We start from the raw sequence: 21194 nt of genomic DNA on the forward strand, positions 1-21194 counted from the left end.
GGGTAACAGAGCGAGACTCTGTACCAAAAACAAAAAACAAAAACACACCACAGAACTCATTAAGGCCATCTCTGGCTATCTACTAAAATGCCAGCATCCTCACTCCCACCCCCAAATCTTCACAGCCCTCTCCTGTGCTTTTTCTTCTCAGTTCTTACTAATATTTAATGTATTACATATTTTAACTGACTTGATTTGTTGTCTCCCTCCTTCAGTAGAATATAAAATCTATGAAGACATGGATTTTTGACTTTTTGTCTGCTCAAACTCCTGCCTAGAATAGGACTTGACACAGAATAAGCGCTTAATATATGCAGAATGGATGGATGGATGGATGGCTGATTGCAGCCACAGCTCAGGGACCATCTGCACCCCCCAGGCAGATTTAGAAGTTCCTCCCCCTGTCTATATCTGCTCTTATCGTATTGTATTAATACTTGTTTGTAGGTTATTTTCTCCTCTGAGCTAAAAACCAATTTAAGGTTCAGAGCCTAACTGCTCTTCATCTTTATATAAGTAGAAGTGAATCTTTAGTGCTTGGTACATATATGTCTTTTCTTATTTTAAGACAAAATCTTTGTCATCCAGGCTAGAGTGCAGTGGTATGAACATGGCTCACTGTAGCCTTGACCTTCTGGGCTAGAGCAATCCTCCCACCTCAGCATGCTGAATAGCTGGGACTACAGGCACATGCCAGCATGCCTGGCTAATTTTTGTACTTTTTTGTAGATATGGGCTCTCACTATGTTGCCCAAGTTGATCTTGAACTCCTGGGCTCAAGTGATTCTTCTGACTCAATCTCCCAAAGTTCTGGGATTACAGGCATGAGCCACAGTGCCCAGCTGGTACATGCCATTAAATAAATGATCAGGATCTCATTTTACGGATGAGAGAACAGAGGTTCAGAAAGGTTAAACAACTTTTAAGGACACAACTAGTAAGCTACAGAGGTTAAGATGCTTACCCAAACATATTTCCTACACCCTCTTTATTTTTCCTCGTCACACTATCTTTTTTCCTCCTGCCACCTCTGCCCTACCATGTTCTGTCTTGCCCCCACATTTTTTATTTATCCATAGTCTGCCCACTACTAAGTACTAGTTCAAATTTAATGTATTCAGTGAAATCTTCCTTGATTACTCTTATTCATATTAAGTTCTTTCTTTTCCAGAAGGCTCCTGAGATAGCTCTCAGGGTAAATGGGGGAGGTAAATGGGAGCTCTCAGGGTAAATGATACAGGGCATGTGTTGGAGAATAGCACATTAATGTCCTAAATGTATTCACACTCCATATTCAGACTCTCAGTGCAAAGGCCAATTTGTTTTGCAGGTAATGGATAAAGAACAAATCTCATCCTCCAGTGGTCGCCAATTTCAGGTAGTGTTCTCTCATGATATGGATATGTCTTCATAATATGGATATACCTCCTAAGGCTGACATGGCTGATGATGGATGCAATTGTTTGTATTATTTGGCTGAGCTAAGTTCCCCAGGAGCAGCTGCAGAATGGAGCAGATTTACAAGGGTTATCTGGACAAACAACATCTCCACTTTCGGATTAGCCTTTGGGACACCAGAAGTCTTTCCCTTCCTGTCTCCACCCCTACTTCTGTTGGAAGCAGACTTCAACCCCTCCCAAATCTGACTCCTTCAGGGTTCCTTCATGAGAAGCAAAAGCTCATTTCCTATTCGCCATTATTTCCTCATGTTAATACATCCAAAACAGAGACTTTTTGTTGGCCCAACTGCTTTTATTTATTTTTTTGGTAGAGGAAAATATACCAACATTAGAAACTATTGATTTTTGATGTTGATGATCCTCAGAAAGTAATGCAAAAAGTTGCTTAGAATTAAAAAAAAGTATGCCTGATATCCGCTTTCATTTCTCAAGGTGAGACAATTACAATCAGAATTTGCAAAAATCCACAATAAATTCTTCTCTAATGCCTTTTGCACTTAAAATCTTTGGTAGATACCTTCGTATCTTATTCAGTAATAACGTGCCACCTCAGTCTATAACTGTACATTTGGTCTTCAATTGTGACTACATAAAGTGCTGAAATATTTATAACTTGGGAAACAGTAGAGAGTTATAAGTGCAGGTCTGGTATTAGACTACCTGAGTTCAAATCGCACCGCTATCGTTTGTTAACTATGTGGCATTAAGTTCCTTAACGTCTCTGACAGCCTTGTTTTCCTCATCTTAAAATGGGATCCTATCATTTCATAAAGTTGTATTTAATATGAGTAATAATAGTTATTTGAAAATCTGCTACGCTAGGAATTATGTTGAGCAGTTCACATTCATTTTATCTAATTGAGAGAACAGGGCTTCGGACATTGTAGACAACCAAAACACACTGAATGATCTGAGGCGGGGCCGATGAGGTCCGCAGCTGGCACGCCATTAGAGAAGTCACGAGTGGAGCTCAGTCATGTCTGCCCCCAAAGCGCCTGCGCTTGACCTCTACGTTATATTTACTTTGGCAATGTACAAAGTACTGAGGGCAGTCCAGCCCAGCGGCCCCTAATACGCTGTCGTCTTCTTATCCCCGGCTCTCTGCATTAGAGAGGGCTGTCCCGACTTGGCTGTGAACGCTGACTCGCCCTTTTCCAGTCGGCCCTTGCGCCCCCTAGTCCGGGATACAGCGTTTTCCTAACCGAGGTTTAGGGGTAAGACAGAAAATGTACCCGTCTTCATTCTTCTATTCTTTCTCCCCCGTAACGACGGGGTGAGTGGCGCTGGGGTTGGGGACGCGTCTCCAGAGTCGTAGTACCCTCCGGACCGGCAGGCCGCGCGGAGGCGACAACGGCCCAGAAATTTGGAGCATTTGTTTCCAGCCGGACCGCGTCCTTAAAGCACTCCGTAGCGCCGCGCATGCGCGCTCCGCCCGTTGCCGCGCCGGCCCTGCGGACGTGCGCGCGCTGCCTTCGCGGCACCTGGGCCTAAGGTGCGTGGCTCCCGGGCCCTCGCCAGCTCCAGGTGCGTGAGGAGGACTTCGGAAACCCTACTGAGACGTGGAGCTACCCCCAGGGAGGGTCGGACGTGCCTCAATTTCGTCAAGGTGCCTGGGGACCCAGAACGAGGGCTCCACAACCTCAGTTCTTGAGCTCCTTTTGCTTTCTCACTTCCCCACCTCTTCAGTCGTCTCACGCGGAGCAGAAATCTGAGAGGAAGGCGCAGAGGGATTTGGGGATTTTTTTTTTTCCTGCTGCGGGTTGTATCACATGTGGCATTTTTATCCTGGCTGCAGCCAAAGCAGCTTTTACCCTTGCCCTTCCTTTACTGATGTAGGATTTTGTGGTTTCTCGACTCGGCTCAACCATTAAGTAGTGCTTATTATTGGTTGTGGACGATTGGGACGAGGACTGTGTATCAGTGTCCTTTGTCCAGGGTAGTCCACCGGGAGGGAGAGGTGAGGGTTCAAGGCCAAGAGAATGGGCCCGGGGCGAGTAGGGGAGAAGCAGCCGCTGGAGATTATTCCCCAACTGAAAGTTGTGTGTGTTTCTCTTAGGTCTTTCATTTCTTGTTCGCTTACTTTCCTGAAATCGTCACATCGTTTTGATGGTACTACTAGTCAAGACAAGAAAATCAACAGGCTTTCAGCCTTGAGGCAACACTGGATTTTATTGAGGTCAGTTTTTACAGTCTTCACATAGAATATTTTGTTCTTGTCAGGATAAATTCTGGATTGAACAACTAAACAGATCTATTATTCTTTTATTTCAGTTTAACATAAGAAAAATTGCACTTTTAAAATTAATGTTATCAACAAAAAAATCAGTTGAAATGGGATTTGGAATTCCATGAGTGCGTGAGGTGAGAATCCCTAACCTGACTCATAAATAGAAGATAAGATCACCACTTTGCCACTAATGGTTCTAACAATATAGGGCTCCCAGTAAGTGCTCTTCCACGTGGTGGGAGGCAAGTGGCAATAGTTACCCAATCTAAGTGCTTACAATGGATGATTAACCATAGATCCTTTTTGGTACAGAAGCTGTGGGTAGCCAGTCCCTGTTTAATCGGCGGTGGTTGTAGTGTGTGATTTTGTTTTGTTTTAGACATGTTCCACGAAAGCATTTATTAAAGGGAAGAAGAAACATAATAAAGGAATTGAATCTGGCTCCAGACCAAAATCCTCTGTGTGATCATTCAGTCCTGACATTGGACAATTACCGGGCTTTGCTTGACTGACCTCAAGGGCGAAGCTGCCCTCCCATACCAGGCTCGATATGGGCCAGTGCATTGCAGTTTTCTGGAGAGGGTTGCAGTCAAGGACTCACCCTGCCCTTCCTGCTAGATAGGCAAATCCTGTAACTTCTTTCCTAGCCTAGGTACCTGCATTTGGAGGCCGTCCTAAGAAGGACCCTGCCTAAGACACTTTTCTCCATTTTTGACCCAGCTCCTTTCATTCCTAGACCTTCTCCTCCCTTTTCAATTTTAAGGTTCCATAAGAGGCAGGAGACTTTTGTTTGGGGCTCCTCTTCAGTGAGAGCATTGCCTCATATGCACAGCATCAACTGACCCTCATCCAGTGTCCTTGTGTTTAATAGACCATTGGGGAGCCAGTGCCTCTTTTTGCCACCTGCTTGCACTGTTACAGTAAGTGATTACTTTTGGTTTGGCTCATTGTCCTGATTGACTACCTTGGCACCTAATTGCTGCCAAGTTCTTTGCAGTTCACTGGATTCATGATTTAATTTTAATTATCATGACTGTTGCTCTGTATAGGCATGTTTAGAAATTTTGGAGCTTGTTGACCTGTAATTTCTCTAATTCAAGGTAGTGAAAGTGTATATTCATAGCACCAACAGTTGATTGTTGGTAAGATGGATATCTAGATTATATGGTATATTTTACTACTATACTGGCTTACAGTCAGATTATTTTGTGTGAATTTGTGTGGCATTTTCCATTTGGCCTGTAATTAGATGATTTTTATTTAAAATAAATATTTTGGAATAATATGGGTCAAGCAAAGAAAATAAGACACTCGCTTTCTTTAGTAATCTTGTGTCAGCCTTTGGGTCTCTGATCTTTCTGACCTTAATAGCTTACTTGGCCACTTTGAATAAAGTGATTTGTTGTAGGTTCCTCTGTCTACTGTGAAGAGGCATGTTAGTAACAGCTTTTATAAACTTTTTTACTTATTCCTACAGAAGTTTCACAAAACAATATTTATTCTTGCTACATAGTATGCAGTCTGATACTTTCACTCTTATTTTTTATCCCCTATTTTTACTTTTTTATTTTATTTTTTTTTTTTTTGTGATGGAGTCTTGCTCTGTTGCCCAGGCTGGAGTGTAGTGGTCTGATCTTGGCTCATTGCAACTTCTGTCTCCTGGGTTCAAGCAGTTCTCCTGTCTAAGCCTCCCAAGTATCTCGGATGACAGGTATATACCACCATACTCTGCTAATTTTTGTCTTTCTAATAGAGACAGGGTTTCGCCATGTTGACCAGGCCTGCCCCAAACTCCTGACCGCAGGTGATCCACCTGCCTCGGCCTCCCAAAGTGCCGGCATTACCAGCATAAGCCACCATGCCAACCTCAACTCTCATTTTAAATAACAAAAGTGCCGATCATGATCTGCTAAGTCGAATTCACAATTCATTTGTCCTGCAGTTTAAAAAACACTGCAATAAAGTAACTAAAGATACTTGTTCAGTAATTTTTTTGTTTATTTCTGATTCATGTTGCTAAAGAACCGCAGTGGGTATATTTGTGATTTGAGGTTGAAGGCATCTTCTAGGAGAAGATCTTGACACCGTATTTGTTGGATGTTTGCCAGATTAGCTGATGAAAGAACTCCAGACTTAACCACTCTGATCTAGAAGATACATTATATTGAAAGAGCCAGCACAGCTTTTTAATTTTTTTAAAAAAATCTGACTCCTTTATTTAAGGGTAATGCCATAATAGAGTAATAATGAGTAGAAAATTGGCTTTTCTGATAAAAGAGAAGACAGGGTATAAGATAGTTATGAAAGTGCTTGCTAAACTTTTTTTTTTTTTTTTTTGAGACAGAGTCTCGCTCTCTTGCCCAAGCTGGAGTGCAGTGGTGCAATCTTGGCTCACAGCAACCTCCGCCTCCCAGGTTCAAGTGATTCTCATGCCATAGCCTCCCACGTAGCTGGGATTACAGATGTACACCACCACACCTGGCTAATTTTTGTATTTTTAGTAGAGACAGGGTTTCGCCATGTTGTTCAGGCTGGTCTTAAACTTCTGGCCTCATGTGATCTCCTTGCCTTGGCCTCCCAAAGTGCTGGGATTACAGATGTGAGCCACCGCACTGGGCCAGTTTTTTTCAATCTTTATATTAACTTTTAAGTCAAAGTTACACTTTTATTTTATTGCCTGGTGGGTAAAGCACGCTGAACTTTCAATTACTTAGTCATAGATAGCTATATAAGTAACCAATTTGTCAATCTTATTACCTCTGTACTTATCTTTTTGGGAATTTCACAAAAGAATGAAAAGGAGAAATAATTTTTTTTTTCCTTTGAGATGGAGTCTCACCCGGCTGGAGTCCAATGGCGCAATCTCAGCTCACTGTAACCTCCGCCTCCTAGGTTCAAGCGATTCTCCTACCTCAGTCTCCTGAGTAGCTGGGATTACAGATGTGCACTACCATACCCTGCTAATTTTTCTATTATTAGTAGAGACTTGGGATGGGGTGTTTCACCATGTTGGCCAGGTTGGTCTCAAACTCCTGACTTCAGGTGATCCACCCGCCTGAGCCTCCCAAAGTGCTCATTACAGGCGTGAGCCACCGTGCCTGGCAAGAAATTTTTAAAACCTGTAAATTTAGTCAGTGGGTTTATCTCTTAGTGAGAAACTCTTAAAAATGTTACTAAAAAGATGAGGATAACATTTTAAAATTTGATTAGTGTTGAGCTAACATTTTAAAATTTGATCAATGTTGCTTTAGATTTATGTGTTGCTTCACAGGTTTTCAACACATTCATATACATTATCTCCATTGATTTTTTTTTTTTTTTTTGGACAACAGTTTGTTGTGGTAGACAGTCTAGGAGACCTTTTCCCCATTTTACAGATGAGAACTCTGTTTCCTTCTTCCTACCACTAAGATCAGGTAGTAGCAAATCCAGAACTAGAACCCAGGTCTTCTGGGAATTTTCTCCTAGTCCACACTGTCTTTGTTGGTCTAAAGAAGTAATTGAGAATAAGTCATGTTAAATTTGTGGCTAAGAAATCCAACTATGATAAGTGAATGTTCTATTCTGAAAGCATATTTATAATGTGCAATAATTGAATGCAGGTGTATCTTATTTTCAGCATTGTGTTTTAATTTGTTATCTTTCTAGCCCATTTTTTAAAGTGATGACAACTAAATACTGGCAAATCTATCTAATAATAGGAAAATTGGAATTAAAATATCTATTTAATGTTAAGAAATTTAACCTAGTCCTCATGTAATACAGCATCTCAATTAGAAAAATAGCTTAAAATTGTATTGCTTTTTAGATGTTTCTTTTAAAGGCTCATCATATCTCTGTATGTATAAAATTAGTTTTATTATTCTAAAGTATTTTAAATGATTCTTAACTTGTAAACACTAAGTCCAGATTTTCCTTTGCCTTTAATATCTTCAGCCAAAGGACAACTTAAATTACTTCTTTTTATATGAATAAATAATTTTAAAATTAATACATTTTTATTTTTAATTTTTAGACATCTGTGGAATTTTAAGAACATTATGGAGCTCATCAGAGTATATCACTGAAGAATATGATGGCTGAAAACAATTTAAAAATGCTAAAGATTCAACAATGCGTGGTAACCAACAAACTCCCTAGAAACAGGCCATATATTTGCAATATTTGCTTCAAGCACTTTGAAACACCATCAAAATTAGCTAGGCACTATCTCATTCATACTGGCCAAAAGCCATTTGAATGTGATGTATGTCATAAAACCTTTAGACAACTAGTTCATCTGGAGAGGCATCAGCTAACTCATAATCTGCCTTTTAAATGTAGTATTTGTCAGCGCCACTTTAAAAATCTGAAGACATTTGTGAAGCACCAACAACTTCACAATGAAACCTATCAGAATAATGTTAAACAGGTCAGAAGATTGCTGGAGGCCAAGCAAGAAAAGTCAATGTATGGAGTGTATAATACTTTTACCACACAGGAAAGATGGGCATTACACCCGTGCTCTAAGTCCGATCCCACATATAGCATGAAGAGAAGAAAGAATATTCATACATGTACGATCTGTGGCAAGATGTTTCCATCACAGTCAAAACTTGATAGGCATGTACTTATTCATACTGGTCAGAGGCCTTTTAAATGTGTCTTGTGTACTAAATCTTTTCGACAGTCAACTCACTTAAAAATCCACCAACTTACACATTCAGAAGAAAGACCTTTTCAATGTTGTTTTTGTCAAAAAGGATTTAAGATTCAAAGCAAACTTCTGAAGCATAAACAAATCCATACTAGGAATAAGGTTTTTCGGGCTCTTTTATTAAAGAAGAGGCGTACAGAATCTCGCCCCCTGCCTAATAAGTTAAATGCAAATCAGGGTGGTTTTGAAAATGGTGAGATTGGTGAATCTGAGGAGAATAATCCACTTGATGTCCACTCAATTTATATTGTCCCTTTTCAGTGTCCAAAGTGTGAAAAGTGTTTTGAATCGGAGCAGATTCTCAATGAACACAAGTGTTTTCCTGCTAGAGGTGGCAAAATTTCAAGCAGGTTCAAAAGAAGCTACAACTATAAAACCATTGTTAAAAAAATCTTGGCCAAGCTTAAACGTGCTAGGAGTAGAAGATTAGATTACTTTCGATCTGAGAAAAAAGTATTTAAAAAGAATTTCTTGAAAAATTGTGATCTTATTTCGGGTGAGCAGAGCTCTGAACAAACCCAGAGAACCTTTGTGGGTTCTCTTGGCAAACATGGAACATGTAAAACAATTGGCAATAGAAAGAAGAAAACATTGGCCTTGCCATTTTCTTGGCAAAAGTTTCAGAGCCAAAATGTGGGAAAAAATTTGAAAGGTATCCTTACGACAGAAAACATATTAAGTATTGATAATTCAGTGAGTAAGAAGGACTTGTCAATCTGTGGTTCATCAGGTGAGGAATTCTTTAATAACTGTGAGGTACTTCAGTGCGGTTTTTCAGTTCCAAGGGAAAACATACGTACTAGACATAAGATATGTCCTTGTGACAAATGTGAGAAGGTATTTCCTTCTATATCCAAACTGAAAAGACACTATTTAATTCATACTGGACAGAGGCCTTTTGGCTGTAATATTTGTGGGAAATCTTTTAGACAGTCAGCTCACTTAAAAAGACATGAACAGACTCATAATGAAAAGAGTCCTTATGCATCTCTTTGCCAGCTAGAATTTGGAAACTTGAACAATCTTTCTAATCATCCAGGTAATGATGTTAACTATAATGCTTCCCAACAATGTCAGGCTCCTGGTGTTCAAAAATACGAGGTCTCAGAGTCAGATCAAATGTCAGGAGTTAAGACAAACTCACAGGATTTTATTCCTGGTGGCACCGGGCAGCCTTGCCTTCCTAATGTACTTTTGGAATCAGAGCAAAGCCATCCTTTTGGCAGTTATTCAGAGAATCAGGAGAAAAATGAAGTCTTCCTGTACCGATGCAGTGTTTGTGCTAAAAGTTTCCGATCTCCATCTAAACTGGAAAGGCATTACCTAATTCATGCAGGGCAAAAACCATTTGAATGCTCAGTTTGTGGCAAAACATTCAGACAGGCTCCTCACTGGAAGAGACATCAACTTACTCACTTTAAAGAACGACCACGACCACGGGAGAAAGTGGTCGCCTTAGATTCGGTTATGTAAACTGATGCAACCACTAACAATTGTGGTCTCTGGTAATCTCATTTTTAAAGCCTGTATTTAAAATGCATTTGGATCCAAAGGCCTGCATTAAACTGAATGATTTCACAGGCATTTGCTTGTTCTGCATAGTAAGGAAGTAAAATACATAGAAAATTAATACGATGTTTAGAAACAGCCGAATGAATTTTTAGAGGCAAGAACATGATTTGATGCTATAAAGTAGGCATTTTAATATTGTAAACAAGCTTTGGCTGTATTGAAAAATATAAATCCATGATGCTGTATAAATAATTTAGCCTCATTCATTTTTTTAAAGGAATTATTCCTTAAGACATGCCATCTCTTTTTAGATAAACTCAAAAGACTGAGAGGCAAAAATTGCCTTTTAGCTGCAGCACATAGCCCTGCTATATTTCATTTATTTTACATTTCTTGTGACAGTTTTTGACCACATGGCTCAAATTGCATTGGAAAGTTGGAGGTTTTTTTGTTTTTGTTTTTTCTTTGCAAATTTTAAAAACTACAGAGGCACTAATGGTGAAAATGGATGAGAAAATTATAATATTTTTATTGGTCTTTTCTAAGCTGTTTGTATTTAGGCGTATGTGATAATTTCACCTTTTTCAGGTGATAAGGATTTTTTTTTTTTTTTTGTCTAGCTAGTGCCATCTTTCTCAAAATAATTTAAAAGTAGACAAGAGGCTAGGATATATCCATGTACATTTACCATGTTTACTTACCAGGAATATTTTCCAAGTGCCATAGTCTTTTTTTTTTTTTTTTCCAGAATATGTATGCAGTTGTATCTTTTCAGAGGAATAATTTCAAATCATTTATTTGCTCATCAGTGATAGCAGTAGTCATAGACCTAAGACTCTATTCTAGAAATTTTCATCTCCTTAAGACTTTTACATTTATCTTAGTAAACTTTTCTTTTTATGCCTCTTTAATGGAGTGGTCCTATTATTTAAGCCTGTTCTAAGTTTGATCAAATGGCAATGACTAGGTCTAGTTTTAGTTTTTACTTTTGCAAGAGTCTAATGCTGAAGAATTTTATTTTGATCCTTGTTAAATTTTTAAATAGTAAAGTAGTCATTCCTGTAGAGGAATAAGATGCTTGTAGAGTTGTGGGTATCATTCCAAATAGAACTGTTATGTTTTGGGAAATATTCTAAACTACAAATGACTTATTTCATAATGACAAATTGTCCTTCACATTTGCCTTTGTTTATAAAATCTTCGGGAATGACGTTTTCTAGCAATAAAAGGCATTAACCATTATGATTCTAAGTGAAAAGAGGAACATGTGGGTAGTTATCCTACCACACTTAAAATACAGTGGAAAATCTTCTATTGAGAATGTGGATAAATGAACAATTGTAAGTTTTACATCATAATCTGAGAACTTTCTTTTCGGGGGGTGGGGGGGAGGCGGGAGGGGTAGTAGGTGGGAGTGATCTGCTTGCTTTTGCCAGAGGTGATTTTTAAGTAACTTGGGTTTAATTTACAGAGATAAAACATGACAGTCTGAGTAAAATACCCAATGATGTAGAATTGTTTCTGTTTGTTACATAGGTAGTACACCTCCAACAAAAGCGGAGGAGAATCACATGCTTTAAAGAATACTCTCTTAGGTTTCCTTGAGATATGTTCCTCCAGTGCAAGCAAGATAATGGTTTACAGAATTTGCTTTACACAAAACTCTTCAAGAACTCACCATCTGTTACACAAAGCAAGGAATAACTGGTTTATATTTTCCAATAATGTTCAAGGTTTTTTCCTTAATATGTCTGAAATTACTGATTTTGGTATTTTTCTAAGCAATTTATGTAATTTTATTTGAAGGAAATGTTTTACATACTCTTTTTCCCAACCTAAAGAGGGAGGGTCCTAACAGTGTTGTGCTTGTATGATTATGAGACTTTATTTGCCTAAGTGATACTACTCTACTTTATTTTTGACCCATGCCTTCTTAAGCTGTTTCATATTGAAAGTTGGAGTATTGTAAAAATTTTGTCAAAGATGTACTGTAGTGCTATTTGAAGTACCTGTAACAAAACACAGTTGGCCCTCCATATCCATGGACTCTGCATCTGTGGATTAAACCAATTGTAGATCAAAAATATTAGGAGAAAAAATATGAAAATAGTACAAATAAAAAATACAGTATAACAGTTATTTAAATAGCATTTACATTGCATTAGGTATTAGTCTAGAGATAAAGTATAAAGGAGGATGTGCGTTGGTTATATGCAAATATGCCATTTTATGTAAGGGACTTGAGTATACTTTGATTTTTGGCATATGGGGAGGGGGGGTGGGTTGGGGGGGGTGAGTCCTGGAACCAATGCCCTGTGGATACCAAGGGACAACTATACTTATTTACCTTTATTATCATTGCAAGCTTCTTATGGGAACTATAGGAATGAAAATATACGTTAAGAAGATTAAACATTAGATATTAGATGGTTTGTTGCATGCTACAACTGTTAGTATTGTTAATTACTTTGGTTTTACAAAAAATAAGTGATAAATATCTTTAAAGAGAACTAGAAGAATTTTTTGTTTGAGTGATTCCAGGCTATAGCATGATTATTTACTGAAGTGGTTTGATTGGCTGGCTAACTTAGAATTACTGTTTCTTGTTTGATATTGCAATAGGGCTTATAATTGTAACATAAAAATGTGTGTGTGTTTAAGGGAAGTAGGTGGTGGTTAAAACTCTCGAAAAATTTTCAGAATACTTTAAAAATAAAGTTTCAAATTATACAGTTTGGCCTTTTTTATTTTTTGTTAAGGGAAAAAAAAAATCACATAATATTGGAGCCAAGGTACTGATTGATTGATTGTTAGCTACTTTAATTGGGTCCACTCCAATCTACCCTCACCAAATTTACTTGGATATTTAATCATTTACCCTCTTGTTTACATTATATTTCCATGGTGTTCCCTTCGGTGCCAAAAAATAAAAATCTCTTTGACAGCTTCTTTATCACCTACAAAAGAATATGTTAACTCTATTGTATGTTGTATGATCTACTATTTGTCTTGTTTATCCTCCGTTTTGACCTTTCTCTTCGGATTTGTACTAAATAAATACAGAATCAGGGGCTGGGCACAGTGTCTGAAGCCTGTGTTCAGAACTTTGGGAGGGTGAGGTGGGAAGATTGCTTGAAGCCAGGAGTTTGAGACAGTCAGCAAAGTGAGATCCCCATCTCTACCAAAAAAATATCTTTTTAAAGTCAGGTGAACTGGTGGTGCAAATATGTGATCTCAGCTGCTTTCAGGACACACAGGCAGGAGGATCACTTGAGCCCGAGTACTGGAAGTTCAGTGAGCTGTGATCATGTCACTGTACTCCAGCCTTCCAAGCCTGGGAGACGGAGCGAGATCGTCTTTTTTTTTTTTTTTTTTTTTTAATTTTTTTTTTTTTTCTGTTTTTTGTTTTAGAGATTTTTTTTTAAAAATTAATATAATAGAATTGGTTTCTCCAATTTATACTTGTATTTTTACTCTTTTTTGCTTTCCCTGGTGTCTATCTTGTATCAATTTAAATTAGAAACAGACTCACAATCTGTTCAAAGAAGAAATTTAGCTGAGTCAGGTTTCATTCCTTTTCCCATTTTTTCATGATTATGGGGGAAAACAAAAGTGTTTAAAACTGACTGCAGAGAACAGATTTCAATGTACATGTTATATAAGAACCAATTAGAATTATATTTTTAGGACACAGCAGCAGTCTTTGAAATCTTTTATAAGAATCTTTGTTAGAAATAACATTTGCGGCTGGGTGTGGTGGCTCACGCCTGTAATATTAACACTGGGAGGCTGAGATGGGCTGATCACTTGAGGTCAGGAGTTCAAAACAGCGTGGCCAACATGGCAAAAGCCGGTATCTACTAAATACAAAAAAAAAAAGCTGGGTGTGGTGGCATATGCCTGTAATGCCAGCTACTTGGGAGACTGAGGCAGGAGAATTGCTTGAACCCGGGAGGTGAAGGTTGGTGTGAGTCTAAATCGAGCCCCTGTACTTCCCAGCGTGGTGACAGATGAAGACTCCATCTCAAAAAAAAAAAAAAAAAAAATTTGCAAGTACTCTTTTATGATGCAGAATGGTGTCTGCTTTTTTGAAGCTCCAGGCAAGGAACATTTAATGCCTATCTTGTTGAGATTTCTCCTTATTGCAGGTTAGAAGGGCTTAGAATTTAAGGGCTAATTCTATTAAGGTAATTCTATTAGCAGTAACAAAAAAAGCAAATGTAACTGAAAAGTAGTATAACGGTATTACATGAAATATAGAACATGTAATATTTTGCATCTACATTGGTAATCAATTCATTCTTTGAAGTTTGACTTTTATTTTTTGAGGCAGAGTTTTTGCTCTTGTTGCCCAGGTTGGAGTGCAGTGGTGCGATCTCGGCTCACCGCAACCTCTGCCTCCTGGATTCAAGTGATTCTCTTGCCTCAGCCTCCTGAGTAGCTGGGATTATAGGCATGTGCAACTATGCCCAGCTCATTTTGTATTTTTAGTAGAGACGGGGTTTCACCGTGTTGGTCAGGCTGGTCTCAAACTCCCAACCTCAGATGATCCGCCCGCCTCAGCCTCCCAAAGTGTTGAGATTACAGACATGAGCCACTGTGCCCGGCTGAAGTTTGAGCTTAAATACTACCCCCGGGAGCCTCTCTGATTTACCCAAATTCTCCATCCCCTGTGTTCCCCTTACTTTTTGTTCATAACTGTTGCTCTTCCACTAGAAACTAGTGTTTTCAAACTTGAGTGTGTGAATTGGGCTTGTTAAAAGCATAGATTGCTGGGCTGCATCCTCAGAGTTCCTGATTCAGTGTCTTTTAGGACCCAAAAATTTGAGTTTAATGACTAAGGTTAGTTGTGAGACTATACTCTGAGACCCACTGAGTTACATGTTTCTGGGAAGAAACAGAATGAAACTATCTATATACAGAAGGCTTAATACTGTGGCAAACACTGTGTCTTCAAATATATGTTGAATGTATGAAGGAAGAAATTAAGGAATGGAGTAATTATTACTAACCTTTTATGTTTTCCTTAAATCCACAATTTCAGCTACCTTCTTTCACTCAATGGATGAGTTTACCTTCTGCTGTGTTGTGATCAAAGCCACAAACTTGTCTTCACTCAAAACTGTATCTTTTCTCTGCTTCTCTTTTTCTTTCTCAGGATAATGTTCCTTCGCCTTTTTGAAGCTAGCTTTTTTTCCTTGCCCCCTTCTGGGAACTTAATAATCCCTTTTTCTGGTATCTAGTTTTTCCAGTTGTTTTTTCCCCTCTGCCTAAAACAAGACAATTTTTTCATGTGTTCCCTATTCAGTAATGCTTTTGGCTGCAAGTGACAGAATACCTGACTCAAACTGCGTTAGCAGTAAGGACCTTAATTGGCTTACATGACTTGAAAGTCTAGTGAGTAAATAAGCTTCAGAGTTGTTGAATCACTTCGTTGAGTTGATTGTGCTTTCTTTTGTCTGCTCTGCTTTTCACAATGGCAAAGCTATTTTCCTGTGGTTTTTGGATGCTTTATAATCAACACCTTGTGCTAACTTCATAGGGGATAGGGCATAGCAGAGAGTGAGGAGGAAACTCTCACAAGACCAAAGGACAACTTTCCCAAAAGCCTACAGCAAACCTCTCCTCTCCCATCTGCCAGAATTGCTTCACAAGTCACATTTTTTCTTTTTCTTTTTTTCTTTTCTCTCCTTTCTTTTTTTTTTTAGATGGAGACTCACTCTGTTGCCCAGGCTGGAGTCTGGTGGCACCATTTCAGCTCACTGCAACCTCTGCCTCCTGGGTTCAAGCCATTCTCCTGCCTCAGCCTCCTCCCTGAGTAGCTGGAATAACAGGTGTGAGCCACCGCACCTGGCCCACATTTCTGAACCAATCACTGACAACAATAACCTGAAACTGAGGCTAGAATTCACCTTCCTTTTAAGCATATGGTTTCCTGGGAGTAATATGTATATTGGTCAAATTTGAAGTTGTGTTTAGGGAGAGAAATGAACGAATAAGCAATCAATGTTGTCCCCTATACCTAGCTTAACAAGGTGTGTTTGTGGCCGGGCGTGGTGGCTCACACCTGTAATCCCAGCACTTTGGGAGGCCGAGGCGGGCGGATCACGAGGCCAGAAGTTTGAGACCAGCCTGACTAACATGGTGAAAACCCGTCTCTACTAAAAATACAAAAATTAACTGGGCGTGGTGGCACACACCTATCATCCCAGCTACTTGGGAGACTGAGGCAGGAGAATCGCTTGAAGCCGGGAGGCAGAAGTTGCAGTGAGCTGAGACTGTGCCACTGCACTCCAGCCTGGGCAACAGAGTGAGACTCTGCCTCAAAAAAAAAAAAGTTACATTTGGTGGGGACTAAAAACTTTTATTTGTCATTCTGGCTACCATCACAATTTACTTTTTTCCTTTTATGGTAAGAACTATTGCAAATTTATCTTCCACCTACATCTTTCATGGCCTTTTCACTCACTAATTCTTAGCCCTTTATTATTTAATACATGTTGTCTTCATCATCCTTTGGGAGTTGCTCTCTCAGTGGCTATTGTAGTGGTCATTGTTGGTTGTAACGACATCTCCTGCCTTCACTGTATATCTGCCAAATAGTCAGGGTTAGACTGACCTAGTTGGAGCTCAGCCATGGGTTGTGATCAGTCTAAGCCTGTCAGAATATTGACATCTCCCTTGCCATGATGACTGTTCAGAAATAGGTAACTCAGGTCTAAGCCAGAGTAATTGGCTTGGGGGTGAGCACCAACCTAAATTGATTCTATCAGAGCAAAAAAATTCTATCTACTTATTTTAGTGATTTAGGAAGGAATTGTGGGTGTATAGAAGCAGCTCTCTCCATTTTGGTACCATAAGGGACACTTCTCTGGTGATGAAGTTAGAACACAAATGGGATGAGGTAGCGGGGGCAAAGAAAAGAATCACAGAGAAATGGAGCTGGAAACCTGATTCAACTGCCCGAAACCTAACTTATCACGAGACTTTTATTACTGCTCTAGATTTTATTTATTGTTAAGCCAATTTAGAAGTAGATTTTCTTACAACATATCCCAATTAATAATGGTCACTAATGGTCTCCTAATTGCCAAATGTATGGACTTTTTGAAACTCGTGTCCTTTCAGATTTCCTTGAAGCATTTGACACTATTGCCAATCTTGTAATTTGAAACCCTCCTTTCTTGACTCCCTGGGTCCTTTGCTTTCTCTCTACACAACATATTGTAGAAAACTTGTAAAATAAAGAGAAAATCATAAAATATACATAATCTTAGAATGTCCAAACCCTCAGTCAGAAACTTAGCTAAGAGAAGTTGATAAGAAAGGTAGATAGAGAGAGCAAGGGGGAGGGAAGATGTAATACAACATTTTGTCATAAATCTTCTAGGTATTATAAAATAGAACCGTTTACGTGTTAGATTAGTAGAAAGGTACATGTGATCTGGAGCTTATTGGTTAAATTTTTTGTTGTTGTTGAGATGGAGTGTTGCTCTATCACCCAGGCTGGGGTGCGGTGGCACTATCTTGGCTCACAGTAACCTCTGCCTCCCAGGTTCAAGCAATTCTTGTGCCTCAGCCCGCCGAATAGCTGGGATTACAGGTTAATGCCACCACGCCAGCTCATTTTTGTATTTTTAGTAGAGACAGGGTTTCACCATGTTGGCTAGGCTGGTCTCAAACTTCTGACCTCAGATGCTCCATCCTTGATCACCCAAAGTGCTGGGATTACAGGCATAAGCTACCACTCCAGACCCCCAATATTCTCTTGGCCACAAAATCATGAGATAAGTTATGAATTTAATAAATATATAAATTGGAAAATAAACTTTATCATCACCTGGCTCTCTCTTTGCTACCTCAGACTGTCTCTCTATATAAAATAATCATTTTTCCTTTTAAAACCTACTCTACCGGGCCGAGCGCGGTGGCTCAAGCCTGTAATCCCAGCACTTTGGGAGGCCGAGGCGGGTGGATCACGAGGTCAAGAGATCGAGACCATCCTGGTCAACATGGTGAAACCCCGTCTCTACTAAAAATACAAAAAATTAGCTGGGCATGGTGGCGCGTGCCTGTAGTCCCAGCTACGCAGGAGGCTGAGGCAGGAGAATTGCCTGAACCCGGGAGGTGGAGGTTGCGGTGAGCCGAGATCGCGCCATTGCACTCCAGCCTGGGTAACATGAGTGAAACTCCGTCTCAAAAAATAAAATAAATAAATAAAATAAAATAAAAAATAAAACCTACTCTACCCTCTGTCTTCTCTATTGTGCTTTTTGGTTCCACTATTCTTTCAATTAGTAAAGGTAATTTCTCTTTTTCTTCCTCTCCAGTGTCTTCCACATTTATTCCTTCCTTTTCATTTTGACTGCCAGAACCCATATTTAGTCCTTTTTATTTTAGTTTTAGATTTGCAGTATTCTCCTAGCTGATAGTCCCATCCCCATAGTACCTGCACCAACCCATTTGACATACCACTCAGAAGTCATCTTCCAAAAATACATTTACAATCAGTGGTTTCCCATTGTCTTTCACAATCTTTATTGTGGAAGAGGTCTTCCTCTTCCTAGCTTTCAAGGCTTTCAACACATCAAGCCTTATTGCTCACTCCTGACATAGCCCCGCATGACCTGCCTCCGTGGCTTTATCTGTGCTGTAACTATGGCATAGCACAGAAATACAGTACCTGTGGTTTTTGCTAGTCAAAATGTTATATGTCAAGATTCATCATAAAAGCCATCTGAAGATCTTATTTTTCCTGTTTTATAGACACTGTGTTTGGAAATAAAATGTCAATAGATATTATAAATTCAAAATCTGTTACATTTAAAATTGTGATTATGCAAACTTTCATCACTGGCACTCTAAACAAACTTTATATAATAACATATGGGAGAGAACGGGACTTCACATTTAATCTCCATTCCTACAGGCTTTTGCTTTTACCTTCACACTGTTATTGTTTTTGTTTCTTGTTTTTTTGTTTTGAGACAGAGTTTCATTCTTGTTGCCCAGGCTGGAGTGCAGTGGTGCAATCTTGGCTCATTGAAACCTCTGCCTCCTGGGTTCAAGCGGTTCTCCTGCCTCAGCCTCCTGAGTAGCTGGGATTACAGGTGCATGCCACGATGCCCAGCAAGTTTTTGTATTTTTAGCAGAGATGGTGTTTCACCTTGTTGGACAGGCTGGTCACAAACTCCTGACCTCAGATGATCCACCTGCCTTGGCCTCCCAAAGTGCTGGGATTACAGGTGAGCACCACCGGGCCCGGCCCAGGCTGTTTATTTTTGAACATGTCATATGTATTACAAAATTCTGAAGTTACAAAAGGGTATAAAGTGTAAAATAAGTTTCTTCCCTTCCTGTTGTCCCCTCCCCACCGTTCCTCCTTCTTGGAAACAATAGCGTTATCAGTTTCTCGCATGTGTTCATCCATGGAGAGTTTAACGAGAGACACGTTTCATTTATGTATGAACTTGGGAATGGTAGAGGTGTGCATTCAAACTCAGTAAAAATAAAACAAGTTATTGCATTAAGGAAAGGGCAAAAAATCTGAATAGAGGCTTCCCCAAAGAAGATATGTTACTAGCAAATAAGCACATGAAGAGATGTTCAACATCATTAGTCATAGGGAAATACAAATGAAAGCCACAATGAAATATATCACACACCAACTAAAATGACTAAAATTCAGGGTCAGGCGCCCCCGGTGGCTCACGCCTATAAGCCCAGCACTTTGAGAGGCCAAGGTGGGCGGATCATTTGAGGTCAGGAGCTCTAGACCAGCTTGGCCAACATGATAAATCCCTGTCTCTACTAAAAATACAAAAATTGCTCTTTTCCCGTCATCGCCGAGTCGTGCGGAGGTGGAGGCTTGGGTATGTTCAAGATTCAGCTCCACCCTTAACTCACCGCTATGGCCGAGGAAGGCATTGCTGCTGGAGGTGTAATGGACATTAATACTGCTTTACAAGAGGTGCTGAAGACCGCCCTCATCCACGATGGTCTAGCATGTGGAATTCGCAAAGCTGCCAAAACCGTAGACAAGTGCCAAGCCCATCCAACTATGATGAGCCTATGTATGCCAAGTTGGTGGAGGCCCTTTGTGCTGAATGCCAAATCAACCTAATTAAGGTTGAGAACAACAAGAAACTAGGGGAATTGTAAAATTGACATGGGAAACCCCATAAAGTGGTTGGTTGCAGTTGTGTATTAGTTAAGGACCATGGCAAGGAGTCTCAGGCCAAAAATGTCATCAAAGAGTACTTCAAATGCAAGAAATCTTCGGCACACACAGACACATACACACACACACACACACACACACACACAAATTAGCCAGGTGTGGTGGCATGCACCTATAATCCCAGCTACTTGGGAGGCTGAGGCAGGAGAATCACTTGAACTTGGTAGGCAGAGATTGTGAGCCAGGATCGTCATCACTGCACTCTAGCCTGGGCAACAGAGTCAGACTCTGTCTCTAAATAAATAAATAAATGATGACTACAATTAAAAAGACTGTCCATATTCACACAGAGGAGAACAATGCACATTGGTGCATACCAGAGGGTGGAGGATAGGTGGAGGGAGAGGATAAGAAAAAATAGCTAATGTATACTAGGCTTCATACTTGAGTGATGAAATAATCTGTACAATGAACCCCTATGACACACCTTTACCTATGTAACAAACCTGCACATCCTGCACATGTACCCCTGAACTTAAAAAAAAAAGATTGTCCATACTAAGTGTTTGTGAGGTGGAGAAGAAACTAGAATTATATGCTCCTGATGTGAATGTAAATAGTACAACTACTTTAGAAAGATGGCCGTTTCTAAAAACTTAAACATACACCTATCATGTAACCCAAACATTTCACTTCTAGGTATTTGCTTAAGAGAAAAGGAAGTAAATGTTCACATAAACACTTAACACAAATTCTCATAGCAGCTTTATTTGTAATAACCAAGAACCTGGAACAACTCAAATGTCAATCAGCAGATGAATAGTTTATCAAGCTGGTGTATGAGTAAAATGGAACGAATATTAAGCAATAAAAAATGAACTACTGATACTTGAAACAACATGAATACATCTCAAAATCATTTTGTTGAGTGAAAGAAGGCAGGCACTGTATTATTTCATTTATATAAAATTCCATGAAAAGCAAACGATAATGACAGCGAGTCAGTGGTTGCCTGAAAGTGGGTGGGAATAGTGAAAGGCACAGATTGCAGAAGTGCACGAGGAAAATTTTAGGGGCTTTGATATACTTACCATTTTTTTTTTTTTTTTTTTTTTTTTG

General features: G+C 39.4%; 1 protein-coding gene and 1 pseudogene across 5 annotated transcripts; both read left to right on the top strand.

Moving 5' to 3' along the window:
* Nucleotides 1-2874: 2874 nt before the first annotated feature.
* On the top strand, nt 2875-12627 carry ZNF770 (zinc finger protein 770). 5 transcript variants are annotated; one of them, XM_032261229.1, is made up of 4 exons: nt 2880-3066; nt 3517-3636; nt 3732-3821; nt 7703-12627. In XM_032261229.1, the coding sequence occupies exon 4, from the start codon at nt 7760-7762 to the stop codon at nt 9854-9856; it is 2097 nt and encodes a 698-aa protein (XP_032117120.1). In that variant the 5' UTR covers nt 2880-3066; nt 3517-3636; nt 3732-3821; nt 7703-7759; the 3' UTR covers nt 9857-12627. The 5 variants fall into 5 exon arrangements, with proteins under 5 accessions (XP_032117119.1, XP_032117120.1, XP_032117123.1 ...); XM_032261232.1 differs by having other exon boundaries at nt 2881-2984; XM_032261228.1 differs by lacking the exon at nt 3732-3821 and having other exon boundaries at nt 2875-3066.
* A 6450-nt stretch (nt 12628-19077) lies between these two features.
* LOC116538719 lies at nt 19078-20368 on the top strand (annotated as a pseudogene).
* The last annotated feature ends 826 nt before the right edge of the window (nt 20369-21194 follow it).

Source organism: Sapajus apella, unplaced genomic scaffold (genome assembly GCF_009761245.1).
Source record: "Sapajus apella isolate SASKATOON/1434 unplaced genomic scaffold, GSC_monkey_1.0 scaffold122, whole genome shotgun sequence".
Taxonomy (NCBI): Eukaryota; Metazoa; Chordata; class Mammalia; order Primates; family Cebidae; genus Sapajus; species Sapajus apella.